The following is a 20,521-nucleotide window of genomic DNA, read 5'->3' as shown; positions in this document are numbered from 1 at the left end:
CTTTCCTTTTTATTAAAGATCAATGGATTTAGTGCGTGTGTCTTCTTGCATTACTGATAAAAGCCGCACATTCCTCATCCCGAACGAGTTTCATGTTTGTACTCGATGCCAATCCTTGCTTTCCAAGTGTCTGCTAAATATTATTATCCAATTTTATTGAGGTTAAATCATCATATGATTGTCACAAGGACTTATTTCAGCAGGTTTTTCCAAATTGATGGGGAGGTAAACGTTTAGAGAAAATCCATGGCTTTCCTAAGGCGCACATTAAAAGATTCAATCATTTTTGGATGCACTATAAAAAAATTATTTCAAGGATATTTTAGAACCTTTTAGCTGTGCCATGCAATGAATCAAGGTTATTTAAGTATTTCAGTTTTCTGTTATTTTTCTGACCCAGAATCTCCACTCCTCCATAACATGGCTCTGTTCTGATGAACTGTAAAGTACATATCGTTTTAACAGGAAGAGTAGTGCTGGTTGGTATGGGAAGAAATGTTTAAACTGCAATTGTGATCTTACTAGTGGCAGTGGGCTAGATTATATAGTCCTCCCTTCATTTTCATTATTATCGAGTGCTTAAACAGATGTATTGGTATATATAATTGCTTACTTGACTGATTTAGGATAAATCATAGAAATTCACTAATATAATTAAATTCAATTATATAAAATACCATAAAAAAATTCCTGGACTTTTTTCCCTAAACTACTTCACAGGTCATGTGTTCCCTGAACCTAAAATTAAGAAAAAAAATTATGCCAACAAGCCTATAATAAGTTTCTATAGATAATAGAGCTTCGTTCTATGTAATATTGACTTTGGAACATTAAAGTATGTCTGGTCTGGGCCAACATAGCTCCGTTCCCATTTTGCTGCTGACTTAACATTATAGTCCCAAGAGCTTTTATGCTTATAGCTGACCAGTTCGCATCCTTCAGTTCAGTTAGTCATGAAAACAAGTCCAGATAGCAGCAGTATTGTGTGAGAGACACCGTACTCCCTCAGGGAGGCTCTGAGAGAAGGGGAAAGCAGGGGGAGCAGTAGGAGATGCTCGAGCTCGAGTGTGTCTGTGTTTACGTGTGTGCCTTTTTTTGTGTGTGTGCCAAAGAGGTGGGTAATTGACTTGCAGTGTGTCTGTTTATGCATATGCCCTAAGCACACATTGCTCATTGTTATCACTGTGCCGAGTGTGGAGTGTGAGAGCACACTGCCCTCTAAATGAGAGTGTCCTTAGCTGTAGCTGCATCGGAAATGGCTGATCAAACACCACAAAGCTACTGCAAAGATATTCCATGACTCATTGTTTTTAAAGTATCTTTCCCACTAGTTCATCAGAAATCTGCAGAGTCAGGTGGACTATCCACATTTATTCACAGCCCTTATTGTATCCTTTTTAAAAAACGCATTGTGGTTATGCGTTATGGTAGGAAGGAAGATAGCATGATAATTTTGCATGTGTGCTCCAAGTTTTGTATTTAAGTTCCGTATCTGTAGTATAACAGTGAAATGTGTACATGATGTGTTAGCTTTTTTTTTTTTGAAAGAAGAAATCTCTGTAAACCATTCGAAATATAAGTAGTTTTAATTTGGTGAAATTATCTGTGTTGTAATGTGGCAGTTGGATGGCATAGAAATGTGTGTAGGTTTTTGGGAATTATCATCAGACGTTACAATGGCTAAATACTAGCAAACAGACAAAAAGAATGTATATAGGATAACATTCCTCAAACGTAAGAATATTTAAGGTAATAAATAAACAAAATTACGTCTTTATTTTTCTCTCACCCAATATGCCTCTCTGCGAAGATCACGTCAGGTCAGTAGCCAGTTACACAAACGCAGTCAGACAGCCTAAAGATGTCTAAAGCCTTGCTAGCTAAGTGGGATTTCCTCACACAGTGAATGTCAGACTTTGATGAAGCTGTGGGATAGCCAGATGTTTTGCAGGGCAGTAGACATAAGCCTAATCAATTCAGTTTGTAATTAGATACTTCAGTTCACCTACACAACAGTGTACGATGAAGTCTTTAAAGGTTCATACTTCCCTTTTCACATTTCTGGGTATACATATTTTTTTTAATGATAAAACTTGTGATAGAGGTATAAGAAACAGAGAAACTTGTTTCAATTCAGGAAAACATCTAGGCTTATCTAGGCCACCACCCCAGCAATAAACAACTTATAAAGACAGAATAAGAATGAGAAATGCAATGACGGTACAATTTTCTCCCAATAAAAAAGGAATCAAAGTGCAATTTTGGATTGGGTGTCTGGACTATTCTTCAAGAGATTTCTATTTAAGCTATTAAAATTCCCAGATTGAGCAGGAGTCTATTATTTTTTTGTTTATCTGACTGGATTGTTATTCATAGATAGTGAGAATCTGGAGGAGTTTTACCGAGTTTTATCCAAACATATACAGTATAACTGAGGTGTTTGCAGTTGTACAAAAATTTGCAGGAACAGCTTTTTCCTCTCAGATGTAATCTTCAGTGGAAAAAAAAAGTTCTTGCAACTTTTAAAAGCCTTCTGGTAGTGATAGCATGCAAAGTGTAACCATATGTAGATTAGTATAAAGCTGGATTATTAGTCGCAATTAAAAGTGATGAAAGGTGAATGCCTGCTTTTGTTGCCTAATGACATGACAGACTCATATACTAGAGGCCTTAAAGCCATATGGTAGACACATGAAACATAAGTCTTACTTTCTCCTGTGTAATTTATTCTCGTCAGATTAATTACAGTGACGTAATTGTGCTCACTGTTGGAAAACCCTATATGGTATTGTAAAAGTGTTGACGCCTCATATTGAATAGAGGTCTGTGTCAGAGATTTATTTTTTGCATGATGCCTCTCACAGTTCTTATTAAAAGGAATATAATTATCTAATGATAAATGTGAGGGACATCATTGCAAGAAATAAATTCCTGACACAGACGTATTTAACGATAGGTCCTTGCCAGATTATGAAGGTTGTTATTGTTATTTTTCTTCATTATCTTATACAATAATTAATCATAAAATGTATTTATATCTTTATCATTTTTTTAACTGGAGGTAATTTTATGACCAAAAAATTTCTATAACTAATATTTAGCAGTAAGGCATTTAATCAGGTGTCTCCTAAAACAGTAATTATCATAGCTCTTCTGTTTGCCCATTCTTTGATCTGAGCACTTTGAGCTGATAGACTTTGTCACTGATGTCTCGTGCTAGTCTAAACCCCCTGATGCACGCTAATTATGTACAGACATGCTGAGCAGGTCAGAAACAGCTCTGCACTGAGAAGCATGCTGCAGAATCGTCTGAGCCATAAGTCAAGCTTAGTACTTTGATTTTTATAGGCACCAGCTCTGCTTACATCAAGATATATTGATCTGCAAGGCCTGAACTGCACACCTTTGCCAAAGTTCTCCCGTCTTCCAAGTTAGTACTTCTCTGTAAATGGTACACTTTGTTTTTGTTGGATAAGATTCTTTAACTATGTCCTGTTTTGCTTCCCTGTGAATACACATCTGGGGCTGTGTGTGTCTTAACTGAGCACTGTCTCAAATGACCATGAGATATCAGCCATTATTGATAGTTAATTGCAGCCTCAGATACAGATACAGATAAATGTGTTGAGTAGATCTCAACCGGCTTTAGGTTACTGCATACCTGCTGTCTGCAGCTGAAATAAGTTTTGAATCAACATACTCCACCTTTGGGGTTCCACATTTCATGCTGTTTTTAACTATGAAATACAACAAATGACATGTTGAAAGTAGGCTAATGTCTTAAACATGATAGTAAAATGATGGTATGGAGAGCATGTGCTGTGTAGTGCAGCAGAAATCTGGCGCTGTGGTTTGTGAAGTTTTAGTTCCATTCTGGAAAAAAAAGCAATATTTCCTGTCTTAACAATCCGGTGATAAGAGTGCCAATGTAATCAGGAAGCATTTCTGCAGTGCCCGAGTCGTCACCTTGCTTGTACTCTATTGTTAGAAAGTGCACTTTTTAGAAAAGGAAAACATTAGTAACCATGGACGAATCCTAAACATACAGAGAGGAGTGGGTTACCCTTAAGGCAAAGAGTAGAGAGCCTTTGTGCATAAAGAAAGCCTGAGAAATTTGACTGGCATTATCACACTGAGGTCGAGATGTCTGACTATTCTAACATTAGATGTAGACAGTTGGAAATGCACAGGATTTGGTTCTGGGGGTGGGCTGTTATCTTCTGACAAAAGGCCTCTTTACTCTTTACCTTCAGGTCAGATTTTAGAAGCCACTTTAAAAAGGGGTTTTGTTTGATGTTTTAGACAGTTCTGAAAGCAGACAATGTTTTTTATTTTTTTTTACTTCAGGTTGTGATTTGTAAGGTCCAGAATCCAGAAAAAGAACATTGCATAGTTTCACTTTTCAAATTTAGTAATAAAAGCAATAAGGAACCTTGTCAGACCTTTTTTTTATTAAGGCAATTCAACAAAATAAATTAGCAAAAGTAAAAAATAATTACTTTTTTATTAAAACTAATACAATTCTTTAAAATATGTGTAATATTTAATTCAGCAATTAATATTTATATTGTAAATTGATGTCTGTATAATGTTTAAAAAAAGTATTATGTAGTTCCTGTAGTGTGTCTGGAGCAAAAGTACACACATAGAAGTGAGGGATTCTCAACCTCCCTTTGTGAAGGAATCTTTCAATCAGATAGCTTCAGTCAAATCTTAATCCTGTTCAGGATGTTGGTGGATCTGGAAGGTTTCAGGAACATTGGGAGGCAGGCAAGGCAGGAACACACACTGGATATGACATGCTGAAACCCACACAGACACTCTGAGAATGTGAAATCTAATCAAATAGAATATTGTATTCAAGTTTCATATTTTAGCCTAAAATTTATTTGGATTGATGAATGAGGATTAATTTGGAAAGCAGAGAACAGGAAAAATACAAAAGATAAACTTATGGAGAAAGATCCCCAGAGTTTTGCAAGTGTGTTTGATATGACTCATAAGAAGAGTTGCTCTGTTGTAGACTTTGCCTTACCCTTTAGGGGTCCAGTTTCAGCCACTGGTTCTCAACATGCTACACTACTCTGTAGCGCTCATATCCTCAGGAAGAAGAGGTTGACCTGACTGATATCATGAAGGAAACAATGAAGTGACTGTGGTCCAAATGGAGTGTGTAACTGCAGTCAAAAGAACAGTGTCAGGGCCTCGTTGTAACAGAGCCTGTAGAACAATGATTAGGTGCGGCTTAAATGGAAATTTTCTGAAGGACAGGACAGACGTTAATTGTTCCCTTTTTGTTTATGACTCATTTGTTCCTTGGAGAAAGTTCAGGAACAAGAATTGATAATAGCTACAGATCTGCAGACCTGCTAAAATGTGCAACTGCGGCAAACTGTTTGGCCTTCATTTTTAAACATTTTGAAACGATCAACAGATTTACTTTTCAAACCTCACCGTTTGTGTCCTGCACCACTTTTTTCCTCTGTCCTCACGTTTTTAGAAATGGACTCCACAAATCTCAGTAAGGCTATGAATAAGGAGTTGACACCAAACTGTCAGGACGGCAGCTCTGGGCTCTCTGCACGCCTGATGGGAAGGCGGGTGTGAGGAAGAGACCAGATGCCCTCCAAAAGCTCAGACCTAAAAATGTGTGATTTATTTATGAGTGAGCACAAGGCTTTGTATCACAGCTATACTTCATAGTCTACAAATGAGCAAAGCCAAAATGTTATCATTTTTCCTTGTACAGAATTTGTTCTAATAATAAAAAAAAGGATTAAAACAGACAGAGCTCATTAGTGCTATTTGGAGAATCAAGTTCTTCAATGTAGACCACTTGGTACGGGCTGCCTAAGAGATTGCGCTTGTCATATTTGTAGAATCATTCTGTTATATTGGCTTAGGTTTGTTCAGCTTACTCTAAATTTATATAACCCTGCATCTGTTTCTTTGAAATGTATTTATTCTTTCTAAGTCTTTGTTTTTTTGTACTGTAGACCCATGACTTCATCAGCATATGGTTTTGTTTATTTTTAGCATGCTTCATATTTTAGTTATCGAAGTAGGTCATAAATAAAGTGTTATCATCCAAATCTACTAGATCTGCACTTTTTTTTCCAGAAAGACACAATGAGAAGCTGTTTGTCATCATTAAAACAGCATACACGTTTTTATAATCAACAGGCATTTTCTGTATTACTCGGCAGAACAACGAGCCTGCTTCATTCCTCAACTGTGGTGGCAGCTGCAGCTTATTTAAAAAAAAAAAAATTAAATGTTGTATCAAATAGCAATACCTTTCCAGTTCCAGTTCACTGGAATTTGAATATTGTTTGCTTTTTGGGTTATACTACCAGTGTGTGTGGAAACCTTAAATTAAAGGTTTCAGATGAAAGTGAGCTTTGTTAGCATGGTATGCAGTATATCCAATGTTTCATATAATTTTCAATGTTCCTGCTTTATCATTTGAGAGGGAAGAAAGCAACTATTTCTTTTAAAACACCATTGTTTTAGAGCAGACCGTGTTTACTTTTCTCTCTAGAATATGCACCAAATTCACTAAAGTAGCTTGGATGGAAATGATGGATGCAGAGTACAACTTGTGAGCACTCCGCATCCATCACACAAATTAGTATCATTTATATGTGCCGCAGCATCACTGTTTTGCATATAGGAATTAACATTATTGAACACAATACAGAGGTTGGGTCACCAAGAAGAAGTCATGAGTCAAATCTTCCAAAACTAACAGGTTTAAAGTTCTTAAGAGCAAGGTAATCGCATTAGTGTTCTCTGGGCTCAGAGACTGACACACACAAGTGTCTCAAAGTGTGCATGTTCTCAGGTAGAAGAAAGGAGATAGAGGGCAAAACCTCTTCTTGTTTCATTAAGGATTTACATGAAAGCAGTAGATTAGGAGGGAATCATTTTTCAGTTTAGACTGAAATTTAGCTTCTTGTGCAACAGAGGAGTAATGCCTAGGTGCTCAGTCATTAGTGATTAGTTTATGGCTATATACATACAACTTTGTTTTTTTGTTTTTGTTTTTGTGGTAGTGCTTTTAAATACCACTTGCGAGTTTGAACTTGAAGTGGACAATACACAAGTACTTCTCATTTTCCTTGCTTCCTTTCTTTTTATCAATTCATGTGGTTAATTCAGACCAGAAAGTGTAAATGAAATTTTTTTTGAAGATCAGTAAAATGTCGTTAAAGCACTTTTCTTATTCAGTGAACCTTCTTCAAGCAAATAAATTACACACGTGTATGATGTGTGTCTGCGGAAAGCTGCCACAAAGAGTCTGACACACAAGCCGAGCAGGTTCATGTTTAAATCTATATACTATTGTGGTGTATTTCAAATGCTGATCAGTTCTACTACAGAATTTTGCTTTAACAGTTTTAACACACTACAGACTGAAATCCAGGGTGTATTCCTGCCTTGCACCAAATGTTCCCCCAGGATAAGATCCGGATTTACAGTGACTCTGACCATATTTTTTTTGTTGTTGTGGTTTTTTTTGTTTGTTTGTTTTTGCAGTGGTTTAGTTTGCCTTAAAACACCTGAACTGGTATGATTAGAGTTTAAAATGCAGATTCCATTTGTGTGTGTAATAAGATAGATAACCTCACAATCCATAGACATTCCCCTGCTGTGTTGTTACAGAGAGCCAGTTTAGTCAGTCTGGCTCACAACGTTTCAGTTTTCACTTTTAGACCCAGGGAATTTCCTTGCCAAATATGATATCATTTCATGTAAGGCTGCAAATAAATTTACATAAAAGTTCATTTATAATAAGTGCATTTATAATATATGTTGTTTATATTCCATTTAAATTGACCCCTAGCGTGTTTCAGCTTTTTTTTTTAAAAAAAAGCTCATAAACTAATCTTTCTTAAAGTGACCTTGTATAACAGTGAGTTCAAGGGACTATGTTGGACTATTCTCAATATTTGATAGAGTTTGGTATGTTTCCTGAACCTCATTCAATTCAATGATTATATCTCATTCCCAAAAGCCCATTCTTTTACAGTGTTCTAGTACTTGTTATTCTATATTTTATTATATTATATGATATTATATGATATGATATGATATTATATTATATTATATTATATTAAATTATATTATATTAGCATTGTATTATATTATTATTATAATATAGTTTATATATAAATATATGTAATATATAAATATATAAATATATAAATATATATATATATATATATATATATATATATATATATATATATATGGCTTTAAAGATTCCTCGAGTAACTCAAGTAATTCGAAATAAAAAAAAATATTTGTACGGACCGTTATGACTCACACACCACCCTCTAAACTCTGGAGAGCTCTAGACAGGTAACACAGAGGATGCTGCACAATGAAAAATGGTGGAACGGGGAGAAAACAGCTAGGAATCCCATTTCCACCACATTAAATGAAAAGTTTGCCTAATTTTTCGTTTTGTTTTTCACAATTCTGACTTTTTTTCTCACAATTCCGACTTTATTTCTCGCAATTAAATTCAATTAATCTTAATTCATTTTAATTGTAATTAATTTTAATTTAATTTGAAATTATTATTTGCAATTTATGAAACACAGTATATATATATATATATATATATATATATATATATATATATATATATATATATATATATATATATATATATATATATACATACAGTGAGGAAAATAAGTATTTAAACACCCTGCTATTTTGCAAGTTCTCCCACTTAGAAATCATGGAGGGGTCTGAAATTGTCATCGTAGGTGCATGTCCACTGTGAGAGGCATAATCTAAAAAAATTAATCTAGAAATCACAATATATGATTTTTAAACTATTTATTTGTATGATACAGCTGCAAATAAGTATTTGAACACCTGTCTATCAGCTAGAATTCTGACCCTCAAAGACCTGTTAGTCTGCCTTTAAAATGTCCACCTCCACTACATTTATTATCCTAAATTAGATGCACCTGTTTGAGGTTGTTAGCTGCATAAAGACACCTGTCCACCCCATACAATCAGTAAGAATCCAACTACTAACATGGCCAAGACCAAAGAGCTGTCCAAAGACACTAGAGACAAAATTGTACACCTCCACAAGGCTGGAAAGGGATACGGGGAAATTGCCAAGCAGCTTGGTGAAAAAAGGTCCATTGTTGGAGCAATCATTAGAAAATGGAAGAAGCTAAACATGACTGTCAATCTCCCTCGGACTGGGGCTCCATGCAAGATCTCACCTCGTGGGGTCTCAATGATCCTAAGGAAGGTGAGAAATCAGCCCAGAACTACACGGGAGGAGCTGGTCAATGACCTGAAAAGAGCTGGGACCACCGTTTCCAAGGTTACTCTTGGTAATACACTAAGACGTCATGGTTTGAAATCATGCATGGCACGGAAGGTTCCCCTGCTTAAACCAGCACATGTCCAGGCACGTCTTAGGTGTGCCAATGACCATTTGGATGATCCAGAGAAGTCATGGGAGAAAGTCATGTGGTCAGATGAGACCAAAATAGAACATTTGGGTCATAATTCCACTAAACGTGTTTGGAGGAAGAAGAATGATGAATACCATCCCAAGAATACCATCCCTACTGTGAAGCATGGGGGTGGTAGCATCATGCTTTGGGGTGTTTTTCTGCACATGGGACAGGGCGACTGCACTGTATTAAGGAAAGGATGACCGGGGCCATGTATTGTGAGATACACGTTTGGGGAACACCCTCCTTCCCTCAGTTAGAGCATTGAAGATGGGTTGAGGCTGGGTCTTTCAACATGACAATGATCTGAAGCACACAGCCAGGATAACCAAGGAGTGGCTCTGTAAGAAGCATATCAAGGTTCTGGCGTGGCCTAGCCAGTCTCCAGACCTAAACCCAATAAAGAATCTTTGGAGGGAGCTCAAAATCCATGTTTCTCAGCGACAGGCCAGAAACCTGACTGATTTAGAGAAGATCTGTGTGGAGGAGTGGGCCAAAATCCCTCCTGCAGTGTGTGCAAACCTGGTAAAAAACTACAGGAAACGTTTGACCTCTGTAATTGCAAACAAAGGCTACTGTACCAAATATTAACATTGACTTTCTCAGGTGTTCAAATACTAATTTGCATAGGGATAGATAGATAGATAGATAGATAGATAGATAGATAGATAGATAGATAGATAGATAGATAGATAGATAGATAGATAGATAGATAGATAGATAGATAGATAGATTGTGAGATTGTGAGATAGACAGACTTCAAGACTGCTTTGTCAGTAAGCATGCATTGAGTATAAGTCTTGATTAGTTTGACAGTGCTCCATTCATTTTCATTTTATTCACTAGCCTTTGATGTTTCTGTTTTTGTTTTATTGCTGTTAATTATCTGTGTAGTCAGCAGTGGGGTAACTGCTTTTTGATTTTTATGATTTTTCTGTCTAAATGGGTCAGTGTGCATGAGGCATGCTGCCTTCTACTTCAGTGGGCTGCATAGAGTATCATTGCTGTGCTAAAAGAGAAGCGGGGGGGGGGGGTGGGGGGGTGAAGGGGGAATAGGACTGGGTAATCAAATAGACAGGCAGGCAGACAGCCATTGAGAATTGCTTCTCTTGTTGTAAGGTAGGGCCTTTTTTGGGGGTTTGACAGTCGCGCTTTTGGGTAGGGGGCGGAGTCTTCACATCAAAGGGATTTGTGTGGGGGAAAAAATAAAATTATAAATCTCTCACTCTGTCCCTCTCACACTTTCCCTCTTCCCATTTTATTTCTTTTCACAGTGATGGCCTCTCTGGTGCAGCTGTTCCTAGACACGCCTCATCTGGAAAACGTTTAAAACTCTGACGACATCCGGACACACTTTAGACACCACAACACACTCCTGCTTAGCCATGTACAGTGTGGAGGACCTTCTTATCTCTCATGGATACAAAATCAGCAGCAACAACAATGTCCCTCCATCGCACTCATCCTCGTCCCAAGAACAGCGGCCAGTGTCGCGCAGTAATAATCGGTGTGAAATCGTGGACAAGCGGACAGGACATGGCGCAGTGAATGGTTACAAAGTGGACAGTGTTTATGGTGGTGCTGGGAAGCAGGCTTTATCTCAGAGTGGCCCCAGTGACACAGAGATCAGGGACAAGAATCAGAGGACAGAGGAAGACAATGCTAACCGAGTAGATGGACACGCGCCTGGAGGCACCAGTGACAGCAGGTTAGTCAAAGTGATTTACAACCCAATACTTTAAGCTTACACACATGCACCTGCACTTGCTGACTCAAGGACATAGACAGTCTCTTCACATTTTATCACATTAGTCTTCATTTTCTTTCAGTTCAGGTTTAAGTTAGCTGAGGCTGATGAGGCATGTTATGTAATTGTGGCAGCTGTCAAGGACTTTTCCTCAGTTATAGGACAAGATACTAACACTGTGCTCTCTCTTATGTGCAGTCTTTTTCCTTATTTCTTTTCATAGCTTCACTATTACTATGTATCTATTTTAAACATGCAGACACCGTTATAGTGTTGAGTCTTCACCTGCATCTAATTATTATGACTCATTTTCTCTCAGTTTCTTACTGGCCAGCTTCTGCCACCATTCTCCTGCCACAATACATCTTACTCTTCAATGATGCATGCATTTGCTGTGTTAGATACATTTAGAACTATGGTGGTCCATTTTTTGCCACACAGGACTGTCATTTTATAAACATAACCATTATAACACCTCATTATCATCTCTTTTTACATGTTAAATCCAGATCCAGTTGTAAATTATGAATCCAATTAGGGTTCTGTCAGATCAGGATTCTATTCCTTTATGTATTATGTAACATCAACATTAATAAAATATTATAAACTCAAGTTTGAGCATTGCTCTGCTACTAATTATAGCACAGCTGTTATGTAGGTGGAGTCAATGCAGAGCTTTGTTGTTTTTTGGGGGACAGCACAAGATAATTCAATTAATACAAAACAGATCATCAATAAAAGACTGGATCACTCACTGCACATCATAAAATGAAACTTTAAATCGGCATATAATTACAATGATTTAAATTGAATGTATTAATCTTTTACTAGAGTGCTTTAGAGAAAACAAAAAATTGAGAAAACAAAAATAAAATATACATTTAACAGCTTATCCCTGGATTTTCCTCTTAGATTAATAAAGTGATCTATGTATCTATCTATGTATCTGTCAATCTGTCTGTCTATAATTCATTATTTTAAATCTTTTGTGCAGATTCAGTGATGCCCACAGAGAAATGTACACTTATCCACGGCAGGAGCATGATGTGTCCTACTGGCGGAGACGGGGCCAAGACTTAAACATGCTCCTGGACTATGTGGATATCAGAGACCCACAAGAAAATCAATTAGGCAGTCAACATAAAGCAGAGGGCATGCAGCGAAGGCCTGAGTCAGCACTAACCACCGAAGAGCATCGCCGTGAGAGACAACGCAGGGCAGACAGTGCACGTGCCAGAGAGCGAGAACTTGCCCTGTATCAATGGAAAATGGCTGCAGAGAGGAAATACCAGAGCCTAGGAACAGAAGAGTGGCGTCCAGCTGTAGGAATTGGTCGACATATGTCTGAAAGTGAAGGCGAAAGATGGGCACAGGAGCAGCGTCGACCTCGAACAGCAGAGGGTGCTGTTCCTCCCAGGACCAAAGCCAAATCACAGTCCCTACCCAGAATGGCCATGCCCTCTGACAGCATCCAGTACTTAAGCATGTCATCCACTGGGCAAGATCCATGTGCAAGCTATCGAATAAATGGGCACCAGTCACGGCTGCCTAAAGGTTGCAATCTCAGTGAAGGGGAAATTAGGGAGCAGTGGATTGACAATAGTCGGCCAGGTGTACAATCTGCACCCCCTTCAAAGCCCCGTTTTAGTCGACCTCTAAGACCCCCATCATATGAAGTTCACCAGCAGATGCGTGGAAGTTCAGAGATGCTCTCTGGTGATTTTGTGCCCCATGCCAGAGACAGAACTCCACTGCCTTTTTCCAGAAAGGATTACTTTGCACAGGAACTTGGTGGGTCTGGCATGGAGCCTCCAGGTTACATCCCTCCACCATCATACAGGCGGCAACCTGTCATTAGAGGAGGGCACAGGACTTATGCCAATACCATGGGGAACTACCAGTACAGGGGAGACTCATACATGCAAGGGCCAGCAATGGCTGAGGTCCAGGAGTGGTTCATGAGACAGACAGGAATAGCTTGGCCTGATAATTACAGGGATGGGAGAAGGAGTATGCCCTGTAGGAGACAGGCATACCCTGGTTATGTAGAGGAGCACACAGCGAATGTTCAATACATACCTTTTGATGACCCACGAGTCAGACATATCTCAGGAAGAAGAATAAATGGGAACTCACTGACAGATGCTGACAAAATCAGGAATATTACAAAAGGGATCCCCATCACCTCTACATGTGAGAAATCTCCTGATGACAGTGCCTTTCTTGTCTCAGGAAAACCATTCAGCAGCACAGAAGCAAGTAACAGCAATATCAGTGATTGTGTTGATGAAGCAGTCACGCATACGGAGGTTTCACGAGAGATGGTCAACTCAAAGTCAACAAATAATGAAAACTCCAACAAATACCCAGCCAGTCCTGACTATCCAACTACCTTCCAAACAACATTCTCACAACAGAAACCTAGCATAGACCAACAATTCTGTGAGACAGTAACACAGGTAAAGACATTTGAAGCACAAACAGCAGCTGAAAATAAGAAAAACAAGAAGAAAATTAAAGAGACTATGTTCTGTTTGGTATCAGTTCCAATAAACATGGTAGCCAACAAGGAAGCTACTGATACAAATAACAATGAAAAAGTATCAAGCTTAGTAGTGGCACCTGCAGAAAATTCAGTGACCCAGTATTGTAGCAAAGACATGCCAAAGATTGCAAATAGCACTGAGCAAGTAATACAATCCAGCAGCTCCTTAAACACAAAAAGGACCAAAAAACCTTCACTTCGGAAAGAGGTCATAGATGTTTGGTCTCTCCAAGCAAGTGTTGACAAAGAAATGTGCTCTGCAGGATCTTGGCCAGGAGATCAATATAAAAATCAAGAGACACAGACAGGTTCTCTTGACGGTTCAAGAAATACAAATGCACAAAATCTCCAAAAGCAAGCTACATATGATCCTCCATCGTCCACAGACAGTGTGCAGGGCACTGAATGCCGTATCAGCTACAAATGTCCCCAAGTGCAAAAGAATTTCAACCCTTCAAGCAACAGTGCATTTTCCCAAACAAAAGCAGCTAGCAGCTCTAATATAAAAAGCCCAGTTCAAGTCTTAATGACTTCATCACCACCATCTCCTGATCGCCAGCCCCCACTGAGACAAAGTGTGCCCAAACCTCACACACTAAACGGCCAAGAGGTTTTTGGTCAGTTCTTGTTAAAACCTGTGAACAGGCGACCATGGGATGCCATAGGGGAGCTTGAGTCTTTTAACAAGGAGCTGCAAGATCACAATGCCAAACAACAAACCACTGATCAGTCTACAGAGGACCTAGATGAGGCACTGAGAAACATTTTAGAGGTAGACAACACAAGCACAGGGTTCATTACACCTGAGGTGTCTGCTTATAAAGTTAAACAGCAACATACAGACAGAAGTCCTCAACAACAGCTAAAGAATGACAAGTTCGATTTCAGGTCAGATTTAGAACATAGAGGCATGATTCAAACAGGTAAAAATTTCAGGGAAGTAGGAAGTGCCTTCTCTTCATCAACAGGGAGGTTTGTAAATCCTGACCTACCTTTAACACCAGAGATGGACAGTGGGTTTGTGAATTATGAGGACTTAAGTATGATGCAAGATGTCCTGGGGTTAAACAGCTTGGATATTCCTGTGCCAAAGGAATCTCTACTAAAGGATGTTGGACTTACAGTGTACACACCGATTCCAGACTCAGTGAAACTAGGATCACCTGTAGGTTTAAGCCCAGAGTCTCCAATGCTGACTAGTCCCTCTGACAACTCAGAAACATGTGAGGTTTTACAAATCACATCTTCAGATAGTGGAGAAGATCAAAATACAAACAGCCCTGACTTTAGTGCAAATCATAAGCACACAAACAGTAATATAATCTATGCTACTAAACATGACCATAAAAAAGTCTCGGAAAAGAGTTCAGAGAAAAACTCAGAAAGGTCACGTCCCATTAATGTTGTCAGAAGTCAGCATTTCACATTAATGGCAAACTTTGATTATGCTGATTATGATGATAATCTGTATGTAAGCAATGAGAAAACAATAGCTGATGAACATCTGGAGGCTCTTCTGAGTCAGGAGAAAGCCAGTAGCATACCAACAGAAGATCTTAGCAATCTGTATCAAATTCAGTGTGCCAAAGGGATTCCTGTGAACGAGTCCATTGAACAAAGGGCAGCAAGGATCTTGGGTATTGCTATATCTGCTGAAGCCTTGGTTATTAGTCAAGATGGTTGCAATCAGTTTCAGGAAAATGAGCATAGTGACAAACAGAGTGAGGAAAAGGCTGAATTTATTCTGCAAACCATGAGAGTAAGGCCAAATGAAGAAACAAAGCATGTAAATAGGAAGTATGAGCAAGTGATGGCGACTTCAGTCCACACCTCTGATTTGATGGAGAAGAAAGATATTGCCGCAGGGGAAGACCACAACTGTACAGGAGATAAGTCCATTAAAGAGAATCATATTAATTCCTTAGTGTTAGATTTACCAGAGTTTCCACCTAATAACCTGCGTTTATCACTGCCAGTGACTGAGGATGAGGATCTGACTTTAAGTGTGTGTGGAGGTGAGAAAAAGGTGACACCAGCGGTAGACATGTCTGATAGCCAACCGGACAAGTCCATCTTATATCACCCATCTCCTTTGTGCAAAAATGAAGAAATGTCTTCAGAGAGCATTAATCCTGACGTTGAGGATGAGTCAATGTCATGCGTCAGCGGTTTCAAAAAAGAGATCCAGAAAGGGAGGGGAGAAGAGGAAATAAGAAAGGAAAGAACCGAAAATAGAGTTCAAGAGGACAACGTACTAGAAGGAGAAGAAGAGCAATTTCGTCTGAATGAAATGAGAGTAAATGAGTGGCAAGCTGCTTTTGGGGAAAAGATAGATGAGGATTTAGATAGCTTCAGGGAAAAAGAGGAAGAGACAAAAGAAGCAATAGTGGAAAGAGCAATTCAGTCACCACAGTCCATGGGTTACTCAGTCCCAGTCCCTCAGTCACGCAGTGGAACAGTGGTCAAGAGAGAAATCACACTCCCGGACACCTTTAACATGACCGCTGATTCAGATTCGCTTGAGGATGAAGACATTCAGTCTGTTTCGGGTGAGTGCATTTTTTTGACACTCTTTTTATCTATGAGTTACAAAAGAATAACTAACATTGAATAGCATTGTAATAGTATTAGTCAATTGTAATTAGTAATAGTAAAAGTTTAATAGTAGCTAAATTATTTGGTGTGTAGAAATGACACCCAATGTCCCTGACCCTGGTTAAAACAATGAATAGATATTAAATACAGACAAAAATGATTTTATAATAATGAGAGCATTAATTAAGATGTCACAATTAATTAAATTACTAAATTACTTATCAGATAACAAATAAAACATTTATCTGTTTAACATAATTCATTAAGAAAATCACAGACTGGAACTGTGAAGTCTCAATGCCCATTCACTGCACAATCAACACATGTAAATAAAGTTATTTTTCAGCTCTACTTGAGCACATGAGCTTTATCATTCATCATTGCTTAAGAGTGGCATGACAATGAAGCTTTGCCCATTAGAAGATTACAAATAGGTAATGCAACAGCATATTTATTATGCTGTCTGGCTGGGATGGATGACATTACTGTTTTGGTAGCTTTTTCTTTCAAGCATGTTCTTTAATCTTTAATGTCTGGTGAAACTAGGATACCGTATGCAAGAGCATTGGGGTGGTTGTGGGATAGCTTTTTCTTATTATTCTTTCAGATTGGTCAGTGAAGTTTTCTCATTACACAACCTCCTGGTGATTGGTGCTGTTTAGTTTTTCATGTGTAGTATCAGCTGCATATTTAGTTCTCTATGCTCTTTTTACACTGTTTATTTACGAATGAACAGGTCAATCTTACATCAAGCCCAAAAGGTAGTTACAATCTTGCTGCAATATGTGTTTCTCAACACAAGAGGGAAGTATTGCACAAATTATTGCAACATTCTATGCCACTGGTCCCAATTCTGCTTTTAGTAATTTGCATTTCCCACAACACACATTAGTTCATTAACTGAATAACAATCTTGTCTTGAGTTCTATGCTAATTAAAACTGTATAGTGCAGTTTGAAGTTCAAATATTATTTAATTATGTTTAGATTTTGTTTTGTTCCACTTTGTGTTGTATTGATAATAATATTGTCTATTTGCATTTAAAACATTGCTGAATTGATGTGTTTTTTCTTTCACTGCTCAGACTCGTATGATCCTAGTCGAGTTGAGAGGGTGTAAACTTGGATTATTGGCAACAGCATCTCAGACTGTCCACACTGTCCTGTCCTGTCACTGTGACCTGGCTGGGAAATCAGTCAATTCTTTCACTTTTCTTTTTTCTTTTTTTTTTTATTTCATTTTAGAAAAATGTCATTGTTGTTTTAAACAAAAACTGACAGCACACTCTCCTTATGTTATGAATCTTTTTGTTTTTACAACATATTTTGAATTAAATCAAAAGTGATTTTTTTTGTACATACTAAGCTGTTGAGAACAATATAACCGGGAAATTAATGCTGTATGTATTACAATTAAAGGCTGTAAATAGTTTTATCTGCACCAGCACATCTTGATGTTTGATAGATTTTCACCGAACACGTTATAAAGCAAATAAGACAACATACACAACATGCCAGCTTGGACTTCTCATCTCCTGAAGTATAACCAGTGACAAAGAAGTCAGTGCATAAATCTGTTTCAGAAGCAAATTATGAAATGAAACAAGGTTTGATTAAGTCTTCCATTGTACAAAGAAAGAAAAAAAAGAAAGAAAGAAATGCAAGTGTAAGTGTATATTTAATGTCAAGCAATTTATTCAGCAATGTACTTGGTAACAAAAAGCACAGCTGAATGTTGTGTTTTGACAACTGAGGTATTCATAACAGTGTGTCCATGTAGGAGTTATTAGCTATTATGTCATATTAACTGTCATTTAAAAAAAAAAAAAAGTTTAATATCATGAATGAAACACGAACTTGTAATTATCAGTAACCAGCAGAAAATATTATATCACATCAAAGATGCAAAAACTTAACAAATGCGTATTTATTTTTTAGATCGTGAAACAGAAAATGCAACATTATAAAATAATTTGACATTTTAATAGTGCAGTTCTGTTTGCTTGATTACAATCACTTTGCAAATGTCACTAGTGTAATTTCCTGCAGAGTCTGTATGGTAAATCAGCTTTCAGATGATGGTGTGCCTTTGGACATGGAAATGTAAAAAAAAAATGATGTATTATGTTTTGTTTGTATATTTCATGTCACTACATCTTGTTTGACAAGTTAAGAGAATTGTGTTACTGATTACTGTCTTGCATGCTCAATGTGGACTCCACCTGAAGTTCTGCCATTAGAGCACCATCAGTATGTGTAGTTCATTAACACTGTTTAATGTTACATGTGATGAACATAAGAAACAGCTAGATGAGATTTTTACTATGATACAACACACTGTTATAAATAGTAAGGTGATTTGAGGCACTCAGGCCAAGTTTTATAAAACGTGAATCTAATATCTATACGTATATATAAAAACGTTGGGGAGAAAAGAGTCATTTAACAGTACATTTAAGAGTAACTGGCCAATAAGTGTTTAGGTTTTGAAAATAAATGACTATGGTGTTGCTTAAATATATTTCTGTTAATAATCATTTCTATTTTCATACAGAAAGAGTATGTGTATGTATATGTATGTATCTGTTCTTGTGTAAATCACTGTTGTTTGTTGACTAATGTTGTGTCAGCATGAGATAAACAGTGTATCATGGATAAAACTGGGGCTTAGGGTTTTGCATATTATTGCATTTGGTACTACATAATAAAATCATTATATTTCAAATTGCATATTTGTATTCTCCAAAACAAAAGCATTGAAATTTAAAATAAATGCATTATTTTTTAGAATATTTTAAAGAAGTAAAGTGTTTATTATAGAGGCACATATTCAAACCAACTGGTTTAAAACACAGTGTTGGGAAAGTGCTTTCTTTGTACATTATAAAAAAATATAAATTAATAAAATGTTTGCATGGTCTGTCCTTGTTTGGCTTGTGAAATTTTGTGTGTGTGTGTGTGTGTGTGTGTATATATATATATATATATATATATATATATATATATATATATATATATATATATATATATATATGGTCACCGAAATATCTTGAAAGTGACAAAAGTAATAATAAATACAAATTTACTGAAAATAAACTAATTAAAATCAGACATTGATTTTCACCCAAATGAGGATGGGTTCCCCTTTTGAGTCTGGTTCCTCTGAAGGTTTCTTCCTCATAACATCTAAGGGAGTTTTTCCTTGCCACGGTCGCTGGCTTGCTCATTAGGGATAAATACACATCGTTCACCTTAACTCTTAAAATTCTGTAAAGCTGCTTTGGGACAATGTCTGTTGTGAAAAGTGCTATAGAAATGAACTTGACTTGACTTGGCTTGCTTTTGAATTGTGGTTTTAAATTTTAAAAAATAAAAAAATAAACTAATGAAACTCTCCTGAACAATTATCATGGTACCATTAACGTAATATTTTGTTGCATAATCTTTTAAGGCAATCACTGCAATTAAACAATTTCTGTTACTCTCAGTAACACTTCTACACATGTAGACAGGTATTTTGGCCCAATTGTCATGAGCAAACTGCTCTAGCTGTCTCAGGTTTGAAGGCTGCCTTCTCCAGACTGCATGCTTCAGCTCTTTCCACAGATGTTCAATAGGATTTAGATCAGGGCTCATAAAATGCCACTTTAGAATAGTCCAATGTTTTGTTCTTAGCCATTCTTGGGTGTGTTTAGCTGTGTCATTATCCTGTTAGAGGAGCCATGCCCTTCAACCTTCAAAGCTTTTTAACACTGGGCAGCACATTTCACTCTAGAATTGCCTCAAGAATTGATTGCATCCTGCACAGATTCAAGACACCCTGTGGCAGATCATAACTAAGCTGACCCCAAAACATAACTGAGCCTCCTTTATGTTTTACAGTAGGTACAGTGTTCCTTTCTTTTTTATGCTTAATTGTTGCATCTGTGAACATAGAGCTGATGTGACTTGCCAAAAAGCTACAGTTTTCTCTCATCTGTCTAAAGGACATTTTCCCAGAAGCTGTATGGATTGTCAATATGCATTTTGTCAAATTCCAGTCTCGCTTTTTTATGATTTACTTTTAACAGTAGAGTCCTAGATTAAGTTCACTTCGGGTCAAACAGCAACGGATGGTGTGATCTGACACTGATGTACCTTG

At 37.4% G+C, this 20,521-nt stretch overlaps 1 protein-coding gene across 2 annotated transcripts in view; it reads left to right on the top strand.

Moving 5' to 3' along the window:
• The window catches only part of jcada (junctional cadherin 5 associated a), a 22,287-nt gene extending 2,987 nt beyond the window's left edge, over positions 1-19,300 (top strand). For both annotated transcript variants that reach the window (XM_083556119.1, XM_083556118.1), the window contains exons 2-4: positions 10,769-11,202; positions 12,236-16,335; positions 17,466-19,300. In XM_083556119.1, the coding sequence (XP_083412245.1) occupies positions 10,880-11,202; positions 12,236-16,335; positions 17,466-17,500 (4,458 nt within the window). In that variant the 5' untranslated portion in view covers positions 10,769-10,879 and the 3' untranslated portion in view covers positions 17,501-19,300. The remainder of the gene's footprint in view (positions 1-10,768; positions 11,203-12,235; positions 16,336-17,465) is intronic.
• The last annotated feature ends 1,221 nt before the right edge of the window (positions 19,301-20,521 follow it).

Source organism: Silurus aristotelis (assembly GCF_946808225.1).
Source record: "Silurus aristotelis genome assembly, chromosome: 12".
Lineage (NCBI taxonomy): Eukaryota > Metazoa > Chordata > Actinopteri > Siluriformes > Siluridae > Silurus > Silurus aristotelis.
The sequence above is the reverse complement of the archived record's forward strand: the minus strand, read 5'-3'. Positions and strand labels throughout refer to the sequence as shown.